Genomic DNA, 19,790 nt, shown 5'->3' with positions numbered 1-19,790 from the left:
GTGCTCCAGTGACACACCGTTTGCGTGTTTTCCAGCGAACAAAGGAAATTATATATACCTAGTCGCCCGTTCGGCGAGCTGACATCACTGTACAGTGTAAAATTTATGTTCCTGTCTTCGTTTTATGCTAACAAAAAGGCCACATGTGTTCTGTGCCAATAGAAAAGGACCAGCTTGCTAATACTTGACTGTCATCTTGTTTTTCATCTCGTTTTTTCATCTTTGTATTTTCGATAAAAAGTCATTTTTTACCAAGAAGTCATTTATTTGTTAAGGTTGGAGCAAGTGATTCATTATTTAGACGAGGTTGAAAAAGTGCGTAGAGTGCGTAAAAGCAAACCCTTTTTAGCATATATATTAAATGCCGATATTTATGTATATCTGATGAGTTGGGAAAGATCTTTAGCACATGATATCTAAATATCCTGATCGTGTTTTAAACAATTAACAACGGTTTATAAAAGTTGTAAGAATACAGTTTTATATTTCTTTAAAAGATCTTTGTTTACTTACAAATCGGAAGAGAAAATAGAATGAAAAGGTGTCTCATCTTTTTCCACTTTACTATATATATACAATCGAGATGGCTTGCCAACTATAGGAATGTTATCTTAAAGTTGAATTATTGCCCAATCAATAAAATTTAATTCGTCTCTTTGGTCACGAGAACAGGAGAGTTTACAAACGCAAAAAAAGACGGGTAGTAACGGTAAAACAACAGTTGTTAAAACCCGCTTATTATAAAAACAGAAAAAATAACGTTGTGGGTGAAAGTGCTAAGTCATGTATGCTTTATATTTATGATGTTTTACATGCACTGTGGCTAAGTGATTAGGACTCGGGATTGTAACCAAAGGATACCGGGTTCGAGGCTTGATGCGGTTATATCATTGTGGGTGATGAGTGTCCAAAGACGTTCTAGGTGAAAAAATGACCCAAATAGGGCAAATATAGGCATCTGAGTTGTCCAAACTGTCACACACAGACATGAAAAGGAAAACAATCACTTTTTGTGTAGTAACTCGTAACGGGCACAAGTTGTATGTAATAGAACATAAATGGTTGTTGTTGTTTTTAAACTGCAATAATACACTACCCAGTAAACTTTGCCCTAAGGCGCCCACTGATGGTTTTAAAATAATTTAAAATTTACCCGCTTACTGGCGCTAGAGTATCAAAAATAAATTAAAAACGCTGTGTTTACAAAATACTAAATACACATTTGAGTTGTATGTTTGTGTTTACGCAAAGTTTGTAATTTGTATTGCTTGTTGGACTATCACTGTTTCAAGGACAAAGATTTAAATGGAAACTCCTGCCAGAGGTAAGCGTAACTAATATAACACTGCACATATACATTAAATATGCTTTTGATCCACTTGCATTTGTTTGTATATTTGTACAATAGCCGGATAAATTAAACGGCCACTGACCACAAGTTACACACAAACTAATCTGACAGTATATATGATACAAAAATTCCGGCGCTAGTGAAGATACCCCCTATGTTATTTGCTAACCTATAACTTTTAACCCATACAACCCCATACTACCAACCTCTAACACTTTCCACCAGCCTAGCCGGCTAGCCTTAATCTGTAACCGTGGGATTCTACTTTCCAAATGTGCCTGCCCTTCTGCACACCTGTGACACCATTACTTGAAAACATACCCACAAAGTTACACATGGAGCTATACAGAGAAGACGGAAAAAATTTTCCGCTAGGAGGCGATGACAAATTCGTTTCTCTATTTTATGGGGAGCAGTTAGTTTCACGGTTTATACACATAAGATATAAACCCCTAACCTCTAACCCCTAACACTAACCCCTAACCCCTAACCTCTAACCCCTAACACTAACCGCTAACACTAACCCCTAACTCCTAACCCCTAACCCCTAACCCCTAACCCCTAACCCCCAACTCCTAACCCCCAACTCCTAACCCCAAACTCGTCAAACAAAAAAAAACTTGAAAAAAAAATATAAAAAAAGTATTCCACTGTGCGGGACTCGAACCCGGTAAAAATGAAACAAAGAGAGTTTTCGACCGCACGCAAACCGCTACACCACAGACTCGACGACAGTGAATACAACGAAAGAGCGTATATAACCGACCTAATGTGGGAAATATGTTCTTACTAGTGTTTTATGTATTTGGAAAGGTATTTTTATTATTTAATTAATTTGTTTTACACTTATTAACACTTTGTAGTGCTGTTTTGTTCGTTTTTTCGTATTTTTTAATTTAAATAATTACCGCCTCCAGCGGAAAAATTTTTCCGTCTTCTTTGTATAGTCCTATGTCAAAGTTACACATTTGGTAACTAAAAACTAGCACAAGGTGTTTATGCAACAGAATCCCTGTATTATAACAAATATCATTTCCCAGCCACGCGGGGATAAATCAAGTTACATTCAAACACGATAAACTAATAGTATTTACTGCAGATGTTTACTGACCCCACCCCTCCAATTTTTGCATCCGGCGATGAACTTGTGCAACTTACCAGGGGAACGATTACTAAAGAACAAATTACTTGGAGGAAAAAACTTCATCAATTAATATTTAACGTAAGTTTTGTATATTGGCCAATTCAGGCTTAAATTTCAGCTTCCCTGGTAGGCCTTGCTGTGGTCCGTGGGTATCGCCAATATGAAATAGACTGTACATATTATGCAATGTTAGGGTAATGGGTCAACTGTGGCCCTAAATCTCAGTTCCCATGCACTGCCAAATGGTCTTGGCCAGACAGAATAAAAGTACTAGGTAGGGATAGCAGACTATTTAGAGTTCATGCATGGTAACCAGATCTTACTGGGTTCAAGGCTCAATGCTGCCACTTTTGGCCAATTTGAATTTTAAACAAAATCGTTGCTTCAACCCATTATTTACTAATATAAGTCTCGCATGATGGGAAATTAAAGATTTAGGACCAACTTGACGTATATTTTATATCTATTAAGCAGATAAGTCTGTTATCCTCTTCTTTTCCTATACAGCTCGAGCTTAAAAACTTGTTTTCAGAATTTGTAAAGGTTAAAAATATGGATTGCAATCATATGCTTTGTATATTAATTAAAAAAAAACACAGAAAAAATATTCCCAAAATTTCTCATTCAGCATAATACGCATACATAACTAACTTATTTGTAAAAAATCAGGATTTATTTATAAATCTGTTGTTGAAAAACATTGATTATCTATATAAGTCAGCTGGTAGCATCAAGTACTTGGATAGTAAAGATAAGAATTGATTGTGTACAGTAGGTCATTGATTGTTGGTGGGTGGACTTTGACTTGTTTGTCTTTGCACCACAAAAACTGCTTACTTCATCTCATATAATTGAAGCTGTAAATGACATTTGTCATATTACTAAAGCCTGTTCAGATTACTTGGGTTATATAGCTGGTTTTGAAACAATTGTAGCAATATTAATGTTAATATTAAACTTATAGGATTAGTAAATAAGAAGCTTGTTTGTTATTTGGTTGTACATGCTGTTATGTTTAGTGGAAAATATACATTTTATTGTAAAAAAGAGTTTCTTGTTAAGTTTTACACAGTTATTTTAGTTAGTACAGATGTGTCGGGGTAGGGCAGATTGTAGTGAATGTTAGGTGTTAGTATTTCAATGCCATATAATAATCTGAAGCAATTTTTATATTTTATTTAAAATGCATTAGTATAAGCCAGTGGTTCTTTATCTCAAAAATATATAATAACTTTTGTTTTTTACTTTATATTTGCCCAAATTCTTTGTTACTTGTACTGTTTTATATGGGTGAGGTCCTGTAGCAAAGCATATCAGTGAAACACATGTCAAACAGATATAGAATACAGGTCTTGGCCTTGGTTGGCCTATTATTACCCCATATATAATAAGAGTTGAGAACCACTGGTGTAAATAAACAGCTGTTTTAAATTCAATATTTATTGAACAGTTCGTAGCAACCTTTAAATCACATATTGTTGTAAATATGAGTATGTTACACCAGCGCCTGAATGGAATGGTTTCATTTAATACTAAGGAACACACAATGGTAGACATGGACACATACACTGTAAGTATAAGAATAGCGTTTATATGTAAGTTTTATTTGTCTCTTCAATTATGGTAGCGAAGATTAAAAAATAGTTGGAACGAAAAGACAGGTGTAGCGACAAAATGACGGTCGTTAAAACACATTTACATTTAATTGGAAGTAAGAAGCTTGGTTGCTACACCGACCTAACAGACAAACAATGAACCATTTATGTTTATTTATATTTCCAGGTACATTATGTTGTTTATATCTGTACAGCATACTTTGTGATGTCACAATGCTAATGGTGTCGCGATTATGACATAATAGCATTTCCTTTGCTGAAGTGTCGGTTTCGATCTGTGTATTATGATGTCATATTGTCATGTATAGGGTATTATGGCCTAAATAATTGCACATCTTGCAAAATTCACTCTTTATTATTTATAATAAACAGAAATTTCGAGTTTATTTACTAATACAGAATTTTAGAATTTTGTCAAGAATATGTAACAGATTTTTAAGATCTGTTTTTATTTTGACTTCTGTTATTTCGGATTAACCGTAACCAGTACAATGTAATTTGGCAATAAAACTGCATCCGGCTATCTGTTCTATCTTAAAGCATTTAACTATGCCTAGTAACTAAAGCAACATAATATAAATGCTTTGTTACAAAATTCTGCCCTTTACAAATTCCGAGTAATACACTTATTTGAGCCCCTACTGAAACACAAGTCTGGCTCATTAATAATTGATTGTGAGTTTTATTTTAGACTAAAATTTGTTTAAACTTCACTGTTGTTTTGAATAATGTATGTTGTGATTCCACTCACCATTTAAAAGGTTGGAAAATCTGTAGACTATGCTTTAGTCTAGAACCAGGGACCAGGGAATTTTATTAAATTGTATAGTGTTTCCAAGGTGATAGCATTTTTCTATGTTTATATATTTAATACATATATGTATGTATAATCAGAAAATACATACATTTTGGTTTCTAGTCTAAAGAGGTATTAATGTATAGATCCTGCTTAGCAGTCTCGAAGTACAGTAAAGTCCAAATTCTACATATGGTGTTTATTCAAGCTATGTGGCAAAGTAGCATGGCACTAAACTTTAACCTTTGTGGCAAACTTGTTGTGAAAAGTACATTTACTGATTTGTATGAATAAAAATCTTTTTGAGATCTGTTGTTATTAGTAATTTATGGTTTAAATTCCCCCAACTATTCTGTTGCTTGCCACCAGGCTTTATTTAAAATAATGTTTTTACAGCTCAATGTCTGGTATATAGAAAACATTCATTTTATTTCAACATTTATTTCTGCTATTCGATAAAGCCTTGCCGAATGTTAAGCTGACAAACAGTTGAAATAAAATGTGTTTTCTATACCAGATGAGATGTAAAAAAATATTTACACAAGACACAACAATATTCACTTTTTAAAACAAGAATAGTTTGGTTGTTATTCAAAAAAAGTCTTGACGAAAATCAGGCAAACGGTTTGAATAAAATGCCGCTTGCGTTTTCTATACACCACACAAAAAGAAAAAAGATTAATCAATACAAGACACAACAGTATCCAGCTTTTAAACAAGAATGTTTTGGTTGTTATTTAATCTGTTAAAGTTCCTAGCAGTATTTCAATGATCCTATCATAAAGTGACTAAGACTTAAGGAAGTTATATTTCAATTCAAATGTGTTTATGCATCATTGTATTGTTATCAGTTTAGTTATCTGTGCATGAATGCATGGTGCGTAAGGTTTAATATTATTGTTAGAAATTAGAATCAAAGATGGGAAAATTAAAGGTAGAATTGATTAGATTTTAATGTGATTGTTAACTCTCTGCTTCGTTTAAGTTTGATTATATAAATGAATATTTACAACTAGTAACTCATGTGCATTTTATGTTGTTCGTAACTTTATGTATTCTATATAGTTAGGATCCTATACCAAGGCACGCTAGAAAATTGAGGCCAGATTATACTAAAAATGTTTGGTACTATGTAAAAATAATGCTAATGTACCAAAACTTTAGTATAACTAGCACTATGGAAACATAATGTGCTTATATATCTTTATATTGTTAAGTGTACTTAAAAGAGACACTGTATTGCATTGATTTGCATTATCGCACATGTGCATTTGACAAGTTGTCAACGTCAATATGCATAATACTATAACACATACACATGTATATATGTATATGACACACCATCCTTCATGCACCATGAACCAGTTTAGTGAATAATTTACTTGTTTCTCGCACAGGGTTCGAAACCTCTGCTTTCTTCAGCAAGGAGCAACGAACTTAATTCAAGTCTTTCCAATTCTTACAAGGTAACATGATAACATCTTTGCTGAAAAACATGCAATATACTATAATATACCTATATGGGTATATGTATATATATATGTGCAACTTTTTATTTAGTCTAAGAATATAAAGTTGCATTTGTTTTGCTGACAATTTGTCAACCCATAAGGAATCACTGAGTTGGAGCAATTGTCATTAGGCATCTTACCCTAAGGCACATACGCCCACAATGTTAGCAACATTGAGCTTTCAACCTGTATTCTCTTAGTTAGAGGGGCACTGACAGTTTGTGACGTGTAACATATGAACATTTTGCAGGGGGTTTATTTTCTTAATAAAATATAAATTTTAATCATAGGTTCCTAACTTAGAAGAGGGACAGGATTAGTTAAACATGCATTCTTATAAAACAAAACTAACTTAATGGTTGTAATGTTTACTGAATAATGCAAACATGGATTCTTATAAATGAATAAAACATGGATTTTTATAAATGCAGAGTGCAAGGTATTGAACGTTAGTGTACTTAGGCCCCCTGTCACCCAAGGTCCAGAACCTGTGATTTTAATATAAATTGAAGTTTAAACGCAGTACAAAGCTGAAGTTTAATTGTTTAATGCAATGAATGGAATTTAAACTTCAATACATTTGTACTCTACACCCTTGATAATGGCAGCAAATGTTCTGTGAACTTTGATCAAGGTTGGTTAATGAGTTACAAAAAAATGTAAATTGTTGCAGATAGTTTAATATTATTGAATTAGGGGTCTAATGTTTACATCAGCAATACAGTTAAAAACCATAACAAACTGAATATAGGAATGATATTAGTCAGAAAATAGTTAAATTTTAGCAAAGTGTATGACAATACTGTATGATATAAACCTCACGGGACTTCTAGTAGATAATAACAAGTATTCCTATGTGTATAGTTGAGGGTTGGATAAACAGAGACAGTGCAGCAATTTATTTATTTAATCAAAGGCAGCTAAACTGTATTTTGGATTCGCAGTAGTAGTGTATCTTGTTTAGCAATTATAATTTATGTATATTGGTTGAGAATATATTAATGCAGTAAGGATTGGTGTATATGTTAGTTAATGGACCAACTCTGCCACTCTGGTCTACCTTTGTAGTCCCATGGCATGCTTTGTGTAGAAGCTCACTTTTTTGGAAATAGAAATGTTATATTTAATACCAATATAAACTTTACCATATAAAACACTGACTGCTATGTTCATATGGCTAATAGAAGGTAGGAAAAATGAATTACTTTGCTAGATATGAAAACACAGATGTGGACACTTATGTAAGTTTGCCTGTCAATCAAAGTATATTTAGCAAGACATTTTACTTCCAAATGTACTAACCAGCGTACATACACCTTTCATTTTACATTTTATATAGATTTTCACGTAAAACATAAATTTTAGAACTAGATTTGCATTGCGGCGCAACCATTTTAAAACATTTGCATTCTTAAATAAACTGTCCTGTATGAAAAAAGATCTAGTTTCCAGCAAAGATTCCAAATTGATTTTATGTACTTTTGCCTTCCTTTCACCTAAAACGTCACATTGACTGTATTTTTGTTTCTAACGATTTGTCGTCCACACAGAAGAAACCGATTCCACGTAAAGATTCACGTTCCAACATCGGTGAAATGAAGGATTTGTGGGGAATCAAAGCGGCTGAAGCTGCTGAGTTGTCTGTGGATGAGGTGGGTGTGTAGAGTGTAGTGGTGTACTGGGTGTAATGGGACAACCTTGGTTTATATGCAGCATTAGGAGTGTGATGGGGCAATTATGGTTCAGCTCAGGTCCACTAACAAACATTGCTGTAGGACCTTACCCACATATAATGGAATAAAGTATTTAATGGGCAATAGGCCAATTCTGATCTGAACTCACAGGTCTACTGACATGCTTTGCTGCAGGACCCCGTCTCTTAAATCCTAAAAGAATAATCACCCACAAAGTAGCATACATGGTAACTCGTAAGCTGGCACGAGGTGTTAAACCCGTGTGATAACGACTGTCGTTTTTCGGCCCCGGGAGGATAAATTAAGTTACATTCTTCATCTTCAATCACCCTCTTAACCTCAGGTGAGCCAGCAACTACAAGCGGATACGAAATGGGGATTAAGCGATGGTGAAGTTAGTAGAAGGAGAAAAACTCATGGATTTAATGAATTTGAAATCAAACCAGATGACCCGCTGTGGAAGAAATACATTATGCAGGTTGGCTGTTGTTTAAGTATCGTTTGTTTGGTGGAACACTCAACAAAGTTGTGTAAGGATTTCGATTTTCATTTATTAATATAGTTTTTTTATTTTTTTATTAAAGTGCAAAGTTATGCCTTTATTTAAGAAAAACTTGCTTTGTAAATGAGGACAACTTTTGCAAACTACTTTATAACTGTCTAACACATATTTTTCACTGTACAAACAACACGTTTTAGTAATAATGCATTCATTACCCAATCAAATAAAATCATTTCCATGCAGTTTAAAGACCCCCTCATTCTACTACTTCTTGCATCAGCTGTTGTTAGCATTGTGATGAAACAATATGATGATGCGCTAAGTATCGCCATAGCGATCATTATTGTGGTATCGGTTGCTTTCGTACAAGAATATAGATCAGAGAGGTCATTAGAAGAACTGACGAAACTTGTGCCACCATCTTGTACTTGGTATGTTTACTTGATTGTAAAAGTTTTATGCTCTATGTTTTGGTGACGGGGTAATGGGTAAATCTTGGCCTAAATCCGACATACTTTGTCGTGCCTCACTGTAGGAACTCATGCGTATAGACTAGAATGTGCATATACAATGTTAAAGTCAAGTCTTGGTCCAACTCTGCTCTAAGTCCCAGATTTTTTGTCGTGCCCCCCTGTAGGACCTCAGCCATATAGAATAGAATGTGCATATACAATGTTGGGGTAATGGATCAACTCTGGCCTAAATCCCAGGTCCCATGGCATACCTCACTGTAGGACCTCACCCATATAGAATAAAATATGCATATACAATGTTTGAGGTAAATGTCAAACTGTGTACTATGAAACAAATTTGCAACATTTAATTTTGTGATCTAAGTTGTAAAGTCTCAACTGCTTGAACCAGTATATAGTTTATTGTGCTCAGTATAAACAATCAAACATACTGCATCATATCTATATATACAATAACCAAGTATAACACTACTTGTTCCTAAAACATGTCCTGTTGTATTGTAGATATAACATCAAATGGCCACATGGAATTTCCTAATATAAATCAAAGCATATAATTTGCTTGAAATTTAAGATGATTATTGATCAATTAATAGAGAATTAAACATTGCTTTATACTTATATATAACTCTACAGTATGAGAGGAGGCAAACTTGAGAAGTTTCTTGCTAGGAACCTCGTGCCTGGTGATAACGTTCATTTCTCTGTTGGTGATCGAATACCTGCAGATATTCGCCTCTATGAGGTAACAATGATATTATGATGTCATTTATTTAAACAAGCTTCAGCTACGAATAGATTAATCAAAATCTAGAACAACTGTTCACTCTTCAGTGTTTGGCAGGTGTTTCATGTTGTTTTAAGGCCTCATTGCAGATATAAACTATATATCATTTTACACAACACATGCGTCAACTTTTGTCAATCAGTGAAAATATACAAGTTGTATTTGGTGTCGTGTATCACCCTAAATATAGCTACATCTTATGCATTTTTTTACAAACTTAAGTTTTAAACTGAATATCAAAAGACTTGTGATCAAATATCCAACATGCCGTTATTACTTGTATCTACTGTATATGCATTAGATGAATTTTGTTTTAAATGGCAGGCTGTTGATCTTCTCATTGATGAAAGCAGTTTCACTGGCGAGACCGAACCCGTGAACAAAGTTACTGAGGTTATGGCGACATCTGCTGGTGGAAAGTCGCAAACCAATCGGTTTAATGTTGCTTTTATGGGGACTCTGGTTAGGAATGGGAGTGGCAAGGTTAGTTGCGGGTGTAGGGGTAAAAGTTAGATTTTAAAGTTTAATTTATCAGTTGATTATATTTTACTTACATAACACCATTTAATGTAAAAAAAACCCTGAAAAGTGGTGTGGATTTTATTAGATAAATTGCAGATATCGATCTTACATACTCTGTCCATATATATATTAAAGAAGGCCCTAGTTGCAGCACATGGTACATGTACTTTCTGTATAATTCTGTCACCTAATATTCAAATACACCAATGTATGAGAATGTATATGCTTTAGTTTTTACTCTTAATTATAACCAATCCTAATGTATTCAGGGCATAGTAATAAGCACGGGTGAGAACTCCGAGTTTGGTGAAGTATTCCGTATGATGCAAGCAGAAGATCCACCTAAAACACCACTTCAAAACTCTATGGGGGACTTGGGGAAATTATTGTCATTTATATCATTCTGTATTATTGGTAAGTTAACAATATTCTTGTTGTTTCTTCTTTTATATAATAGAGATATATAGGTAATGGGCAAACTCTGACATAAGTGTTAGGTCTTATGACATGCCATACAGTAGTAAAAACAATATATTTCTAAGCTGTTCCAGTGTTTTTGTTTCAAACCACACATTCTGTTTGAAATGGTTACAGATATTAAACCAATATCTAAAACATTTTTGGGTCGCTGTTTTTATCTCCATAATATAATATTCATCATGTTAATGTTAACTACCAGGCATAATTTAAATCTAACACAGTTGTTCAACAAATTTATTTACCTAACAAATGTTTCAATATCCTATCCATGTTACCTTCTACATTTACATCATTATTGGATTAATAATCCCCATTATGACATCACAGGAGCCATTATGTTGCTTGGATGGATACAACAACGCCCTCTGCTGGACATGTTTACCATCGGCGTCAGGTATTGTGATGTCATAGTTACCAATTGTATTCTTACTAAATATATGGTAAACTTGTTTTCAATATATTGATAGCCATGTTGTTTTGTTGTATATATATCTATTTACTAAGATGTGCTGTTATTGTTGTGATAAAATTTATTTACTGTTACACAATACACACATGCTGTAAACTAAAGCTTAAGCTTTTCGGCTGCAAGTATGGTTAGAGTAATTGTTTTAAAATTATAAAGTGTTGTTTCAAAACTTACGGATTAGTTCTTGCTTTATAATTAAAGTAGCTCACTCAGTTGTGTTTATATATGTATCTAAACTGAAGCATACAAGACGAATATGTTTGTTTACTGTATTTGAAAATGTATTAGAATATATATAGCTGTTGTACTTTGTACTGAAACAAAGCATTAATTGTAAGCATTCCATAATTCCACAGCCTTGCAGTAGCTGCCATACCTGAAGGTCTACCCATTGTTGTCACGGTAACACTGGCCCTGGGAGTCATGAGAATGGCAAGGAAAAAAGCGATCGTGAAGAAATTGCCAATTGTAGAAGCTTTAGGTATGTACCAACTTTTAATCGGACATAATGTTTTTTTATGGAGTGCTGTAGTTAATCTTTAAGTAAGCATTAACCTTTTATTGCGTTTCCGATGGTTTATATATATTTAAGCTATATGTATGTGCTTGTTAACTTTTAATAACGCTATCATGTTTTATTGTTTATTTTATGGTGTAGTTAATTTCTTAACAAAGCATTTACTTTCTTTTTACTGCAATTTTACATGGTATATATATTTGTATACCAGATAATAAAACATAGATTGAACAAAATCATTTATAGCTTCTTAACTTTATGGGTATTATTCTATTTTATATGGGTGAGATCCTTGAGGACCTAGGATAGAGGCCAGATTTGGCCCAATAGGCTAAAATTTCTGTGCATGCTCGGAAAAGTAAAGTCCAGTATTCTGTCCTAACTCTTGTCCAATTTACAAAATTCACATTTACTTAATGATTACAATAGTATAAACCAAATTATATTATATTTTTTTATTGACTATTTGAGTTATTACATATGAATATGACATCACAGTAATGATTATTACATCGAACAGGTTGTGTGAATGTAATATGTTCTGACAAGACAGGAACGCTGACCAAGAATGAAATGACCGTCACACAAATCTACACAGCTGACCAAGTTGTAGCAGAGGTGAAATAATCATTTATTGAAAACTGCTTTGCATTTTTATATACTGTGTTTGAATATACATGAACTGTATGTATGCCTGGACACGACATTTAAGGACATTGCTACCAAATTGTCAGCCATACAGACAAACAATCACACAAAGTTACACTTGATAACTTATAAGCCACAGGAGGAAATAAATTGATTCATTAATAGTTGGATATATAGGTGGTTGGGTTGGGGTAATGGCCTAAATAAAGTTTACTATATACCTATACTAGGATGAGTAGGATCACCATGTTTAGAATATTATACTGTTTTACTTGGGTATTTTTTAAACTGAATCTACATATTATGTAAGGCATAAATAATAACACAAGTTATCATAAATAATCTATAGAATGTTATAGTTCATAGTTTAACTTTTATTACATATTGATATTTATTGGCCCCGTTATCCGGGGTTGGCTACTTTGGTAATATATTAGGCAACACATACAAACTAGCTCAAGTTAATAGAACTAAGCATCAGAATGTACAATTCATACCAATTTTATCATTAAAATAATTTATTTTACACCAAGTGTCTGACTAAGTATAAGAGTCATTAAAATGTGTAATTTATGTCATTTTCATCACATATTACTTTATCCCAGGTATCTGGAGTTGGTTACAATGATGATGGAGATGTCACTGTGTACGACCAGGTTGTCACCGCAAACTCACACCCTCTGATAGCTACTGCAGTACAGGTAAGGTGGTGGTACCTATTAAAAAGCTCTAGTTGTATATTACAATATAATTTAAGCTTTAAAAAAACTAAATCAAGAAAAATGTTCATATGCGAAAATTATGGTTATATGGAACTTTTCATATAGTTATTTAAACAAATAATTATTGAAATTTAGATTAGGCAAACTTTAGGAAATTGCATTTATATATTTCATTATAAATTTACGCTTAAACACACAAAGAAAAAGTTGTATGTTATGGGCTAGAGAAATATTGCTATATGGGACTTTAAATTTATTTATTTAAACAAATAATTTTTGATATTAATACTTGGTTTTTATTCCCACACAGATTGGTGCGATTTGCAACAACTCTCGTATCCATGACAACACGTTGTTGGGACAACCAACAGAGGGCGCTCTACTCGCTCTCGCTATGAAGGTGCTCGATATTTCACCTAGTGGTCGTTAATTTTGACTTAATTCGCTAATCTTAAGAATAAATGTAAAAAATATTCCTTTAATCATTTTACCTAAAAAATAAAGATATATATGGCTTGTTATGTTTGAGTTGAAACTGACCAAAAATCCATGTTATGCAACAAAAAGCATTAATTTGCAATACACATAATTTTTTTTTTACCATAAAGTATAAAAACACTATTTTTCCACCACCAGATGGGGTTGGGTGAATACCGCAACAGATTCACTCGCGTATCGGAGTTACCGTTCACTCATGATAGAAAGTGGATGTCAGTGACTTGCTATGATAATATTGATGTGGTAAGTAACATAGGTGCTAACTTTGGCTGCATGGAGTGCTAGTTTATAGGAGCAACATGATCACGAATCTGAGCAACTATTATTTATTTAAAACGTTTGGAACCAGTTATGAAGTTGGATGTTCCAAATAAAAACTTAGTTTTAAAGTAAATTTCTTGTGCCCTTGGAATAACAATGCTCAAAGGTGTCACGTTTTTAAATATTAATGAAGTCTGAAGTGACATCGTTTTACGTGGTGAATGCATATCATTTCACCCTGCTTGTTTGTATATACACCTTACAGCAGTAATAAAGGCAAAAAAACTAGAATGCCAAATTTTGGAATCTAAAACACATAATATCATCTCTAACATTGTGCTTTTAATAATACTCATTGTTTCGTCACAGAATCAAAGAGAGATAGTATATGTGAAAGGAGCTGTTGAAAGAGTTCTCAGTCAGTGTGATACCTTCCTGTGTGGTAAGGAGGGGGATTCCCCTGCATCGCTACCACTCACCAAAGCCACCATGGAAAACTATTTGGAGCAAGCAAAATTTATGGGGAGCACAGGGTTAAGAGGTGGGAGCAAAAATGGCCGCAGTTTTGTCATAAATGTGGTTCATGGAAAATATTATCATATTATTGGTTTTTAGTTTTCTTAATACAATACAATACAAATAAACAAATTGCATAAAGTAGTTACTTACAAAAACTATAAAGGCCATTTGAAGAAATTTCACTGTTTGGCAGTTAGTTTATTTTTAGCTAAAAATAAAGTTTTCATTATACATTATGTGTAGAAGCGGAACAATTATATATTTTATTGTATTTCTTAATTAGTACTAGTGGTTGGACTTAATTTTTGTTGGTTACGTTTTCGTAGCACTTGATCATTACTGTACTTTACTGAACAAGAATTGTTCAACTATATGTACATCAGATTCGTAGAGTTTATTACAAGTTATTTCATTACATTCACTAAGTTGCAACTTTTCTTTTAGTCCTTGCACTGGCCAGTGGGAGCAGCATGGGAAACCTCACTTTTGCTGGGTTGGTTGGAATATTAGATCCACCACGTCCGGGGATCAAGGAAGCCGTGCGAGTTTTATCCGCTGCCGATGTTTCAGTGAAGATGATAACGGGGGATGCAAAGGAGACGGCTGTTTCTATTGGTTAGTTTTGAATCCTTAATATTTGCTGTTGATTATTATATAGTTACTAAGATTTTGTTTGTTGGAATTGGGTGTTTTGAATGCTTAGTATTAGATGTAGTTGATTTGTATTTAGTTACCGAGTTGTTTCGTATAATAATGATAATGAGAGTCGCACCAAAATATACTCGGATGATATTTAGTTACTGAGATTTTGGGTTTAAATGCTGATATATAAATATCATGTTGATAATAGTGAATGATTCCAGTTTTAACTTTTCAAATGCTGCTACACAAAAACTGAAACTTAGCTCCGACTTAATGGCTGATGTTTTATGATATATCTGGCTCCACACGTCTAACCCTATATCCCTAAATACCTTCAACTTAGCATCTTATGCTCAACACAATAGTTCCGACACCTCAACTGGTTTCATATCTCATGCTCCAACATCATATTTTTAACCTTTATAATTGTATATTATAAAATATATTAATATAACATAGCTTTTAACTCTTTTCCAAGCCACATGACTTGCTATATACTCTTAGGTTTTTTCTCCCTATACATATACTATTTTATTCTTTATGGGTCTGTTCCAGCAGTGTGATAAGCCTTGAGTCCTAGGATTTATACAAGGATTGGCCCATTCCCCACATATACTATAGAAGTATTATATCATAACATAGCTTTTACCTCTTTCACCAGCTACACGACTTGGTATATACTCCCGAGGTGGAATGGTGATGTCAGGATCCGATATTGAAGGTTACGACCTTAGTCAACTGGCTGATCGTATCGAGCACGTGGAGGTTTTCTACAGAGCAAGCCCTAAGCATAAACTGAAGATTGTTAAAGTAAGATTACCGTTTCGTTTGTTGGAATGGGCCAACCTATTTTTGTCAGTGTCAGTCATGTATTTTATACCAATTGACCCTGTTTCTTATTTTGTTAAAAATGTACTATCTTAATGAACACCAGAGTAGGACCGGATTCACAGAATTTATTACTGCTACCATTCATGTAGTATTCAAGTTGTAAATTTCACTCCACTTGCTTGCTTTACTTTAACCATTCATGGGGATAATTTTATTCTGAGGTAATGACCCGATCCTAATCTACATCTTAGGACCCATGGTGTGCCACACCTCACCCACATATAATTTCGTTCTTCCCAATCTAGGCATTGCAAGAGCGCGACCTAGTGGTAGGAATGACAGGCGACGGGGTAAACGACGCTGTTGCGCTTCGTAAAGCTGATGTTGGTGTTGCCATGGGAACAGCGGGAACGGATGTTTGTAAAGAAGCCGCGGATATGATTCTTGTGGATGATGATTTATCTACTATTATGTGAGTGTGATGTTGTTATTGTTTGTGTATAACTGCGCATGTTAGCATTTCTATAATGTATAGCAATGGGTTAGGGACTTGTAGTTAAATATGGGGTGTCTAACATTTAACTTGTAAACCCTGGTTTGCATGGCGCACACTTTGGTTATTTCTTACTTAGTAAGTTTACTTTGGGCGTCTTAGACAATTTAAATCACACAAGGGATTTATACTGTGCTCTGTGCATAATTTTCATATTCTCCATAATTAAACTAACCCACCCAACCACACAGGGCAGCCATAGAGGAAGGGAAAGGAATCTTCTACAATATTCGGAACTTTGTCAGTTTTCAACTCAGCACGTATGTTTGTGTGTCTCGACACAATTATGTTTTGTTTTAAAAAGGATACAAGTATTGTAGAGAAATTATTGATATACCAAATACAAAGTTTAAAACCTTTAACTGGGCAATGTCAATTGTTGGACAAACCGTTAGTGACCATTAGGTTGAAGTAATTGTTGTTAAGTGTATTGCCCAAGGGTAGATGCCCAGCATCTTAGCATGGCTGAGTCTTGAAGTAACTATCCACTGGTTTTAAATACGAGCCGAAGTGACATTTAATTTCATTCAACCATTAATAAGATTTCTATATTCCAGGAGTATTGCAGCATTGTCACTAGTGGCGCTATCCACATTATTTAAACTCCCCAACCCCCTTAATGCAATGCAAATATTATGGATTAATATCATCATGGATGGCCCTCCTGCGCAAAGGTACTTACTATAGTGGAACAACTATCTATGTTTGAACTTCATATTTCTGATTTTTTTAATGTAAATATATTTAATGGTAAACGTGTTTTAACAATTTTCTTTTTTGTCGCTAAATAATGACTGTTGTTTTGTCGCCATATTTTTGTCATTCCCTTTAATCTTAACTACCATAATTAAACAGACAAACAATAGTTATTATATTATAACATTGCATATTGAATATGTCATAATGTATGATTGTGACATCACAGTTTAGGGGTGGAGCCTGTAGACAAGGATGTGATTCGTCGACCCCCACGTAAGGTGAAAGACCCCATTGTGACAAAAGAATTAATCGCCAAGGTTCTTGTTTCAGCTACAGTGATAGTTGTGGGAACGTTGTATATATTCTGGAGGGAGGTAGGTGGTGACTATGATGGACTGTCACGCCACATGTGATAAATATAGAAATACATGAATTTGTAATTTTCCATCTATCATTTGAAATATGAGATGATATATTTGACCAACCCCATTTTATGCCTTTTAATGCTGCTATTATTAAGGGTCCGTAAAACAAGCAGATCCAAAGTATATGTATGCTGGGACATTTAGGTTCCATTTTAGACTTCAGGTGTCTTTGCCCTTTTTTAAATTTGATATATGGATCAACAAAGTCCAAAAGTTATAAAATATATAAATGGGTAGCAGGAATGGGGTTTAGGTTATTGCAATAATTTCTAATAAGATTTGTAAGCCAATAAAATAAACTTCATGGTTCAAATTCTAACCATGTTTTCACCATAACTAGTTATGTGGTACATAAGCTTCTAAAAATAAGGCTGTATTTCATTACCATTGATTTGGTTTAACTCTGTCGAAATGTTTTGTTTTTTGTTAGTTACTTCACCAAAACACAACAGTCAACAAATAATTATTTTATGTTTATTTCTACTTATAATAATGATTATGACATCACAGATGCGTGATAACATCATCACGCCACGTGATACAACAATGACTTTCACATGTTTCGTGTTCTTTGATATGTTTAATGCATTGGGGTGCAGGTCCCAGGTGAGAAAACTATACTGTTTGTGAGTAATGTAGTAATTTGTATAATATTGCATAGATCCATAGATTCATTTTATTTTTTCATATAATTTTTTTATATAAAATGTTTTCATACAGAATTATACATACAGATTGGCGTATTCATATGTTTTTTTGGGCAAAGCCCTTAACAGGCATCGTTTAAACCCAGTGATTACTTATGGGTTCTAGCACATTGGGTAATGGGCCAACTCTGCCCTAAATCCCAAGTTCCATAGTGTGTCAATTAGGATAAGTAGGTTCAGGATCTATTTTAGTTCTTATCGGTTTTAATACTTTATGTTTTTATTGCATAGACAAAATCAATCTTCAAAATTGGTTTCTTCCAAAACAAAATGTTCCTCATAGCAGTTGGGGGTTCAGTACTCGGCCAGTTCCTTGTTATTTACTTTCCTCCATTACAAGCTGTCTTCCAAACTGAGGCTCTTGGCTTCTTAGGTGAGTTTTATACATTTCTCATTGGTTTATACCATTATGGTTAAAGGTATAATATATCGTAAGTGTCTTGTTTTTAATTAAATCTTTTTGTATTGTTAAAATACAGGTACACCCATAGATAGTTGTCAAACATAGGGAAAATCATTAAATAATGTAGTGAATGCAATATACTTTAGCTCTGCTTGCTTGTTTAAATTATTTTCTAAATATTTAATAAATTGTTCCAGATATTGTTTTACTGCTTGGAATATCTTCAAGCGTGTTCATTGTGTCCGAGATCTGGAAGCAATTGTTTGACTTCACTATGAAGCAAAGAAGGAAAAAATCGTTTAAAAAATTTGCAGATTTTGAACTCGTTTGATGGCAGTTGAACACTCTATTAGCGATACGTTACGTTAAAAACGTTTATTTAAATTAGCTGCTTGCCATTATGACATGCAGTGTTTCTGACATCATAATTCAATGTCACTTATGGCTTTGTGATGTCACAATTTTAAACTGCACTGTGACAAATGGTTAATGATGTGAAATTCATGTGACAGCAGTATTCATGATTGCATAATATCGTGATTCTTTACCTTATTAATTCAAATTTTCACAGCTAGTCAATATTGCTTTTGAAATTTCATCTCATTCGTCCAAGCCAGTTAGAAAAGAACGTTATTTAGAGCGCAACTTGTTTAAAAAATGAATCTTTTTTATTAGAATCAAGACGAATTCAAAATATTTGTTTTTGTCTGATATATTGTATGCGTTTCTGTTTCATTTTTATCATCCTGTTAGAAATTTGAAATAAATCACATCGTAACTGTGATTATTTGTTCCTTGGGGGTCAGGCTTAAAACACTGGTTTTAGTTTTACCTGTAAAAGTAGGTAGAGTGAGTAGCATTATGGCTGTACAGTAGTGTGTCAGTCAATTTTATGAGGTAACTTTATACGGTTAAACTAGCATGCCTTACTAGAGGATATATCGTTGCCTTGGGTTTCATTTAAGTGCTATAGGTGTTGGTCGTAACAAGATATTTGGACAAAATATATTACTAAAACGT

At 33.7% G+C, this 19,790-nt stretch overlaps 1 protein-coding gene across 2 annotated transcripts; it reads left to right on the top strand.

The window, feature by feature from the left end:
- Positions 1-1,173: 1,173 nt before the first annotated feature.
- LOC100185912 (calcium-transporting ATPase type 2C member 1) lies at positions 1,174-19,554 on the top strand. Of its 2 annotated transcripts, XM_018814013.2 has the most exons (25): positions 1,174-1,324; positions 2,451-2,573; positions 6,305-6,373; positions 7,969-8,070; positions 8,456-8,590; positions 8,858-9,045; positions 9,724-9,832; positions 10,199-10,357; positions 10,666-10,810; positions 11,204-11,270; positions 11,702-11,826; positions 12,383-12,480; positions 13,116-13,211; positions 13,543-13,632; positions 13,869-13,973; positions 14,361-14,532; positions 14,955-15,125; positions 15,814-15,962; positions 16,289-16,455; positions 16,728-16,796; positions 17,094-17,210; positions 17,462-17,609; positions 18,171-18,266; positions 18,599-18,740; positions 18,968-19,554. In XM_018814013.2, the coding sequence occupies exons 2-25, from the start codon at positions 2,451-2,453 to the stop codon at positions 19,099-19,101; spliced, it is 2,976 nt and encodes a 991-aa protein (XP_018669558.1). In that variant the 5' UTR covers positions 1,174-1,324; the 3' UTR covers positions 19,102-19,554. The 2 variants fall into 2 exon arrangements, with proteins under 2 accessions (XP_018669558.1, XP_009860106.1); XM_009861804.3 differs by lacking the exons at positions 1,174-1,324; positions 2,451-2,573 and adding an exon at positions 3,946-4,065.
- Positions 19,555-19,790: the final 236 nt, after the last annotated feature.

The sequence above is a fragment of the Ciona intestinalis genome, chromosome 11 (assembly GCF_000224145.3).
Source record: "Ciona intestinalis chromosome 11, KH, whole genome shotgun sequence".
NCBI lineage: Eukaryota > Metazoa > Chordata > Ascidiacea > Phlebobranchia > Cionidae > Ciona > Ciona intestinalis.
Note: the sequence above shows the minus strand (reverse complement) of the source record. Positions and strands in the feature narration are given on the sequence as shown.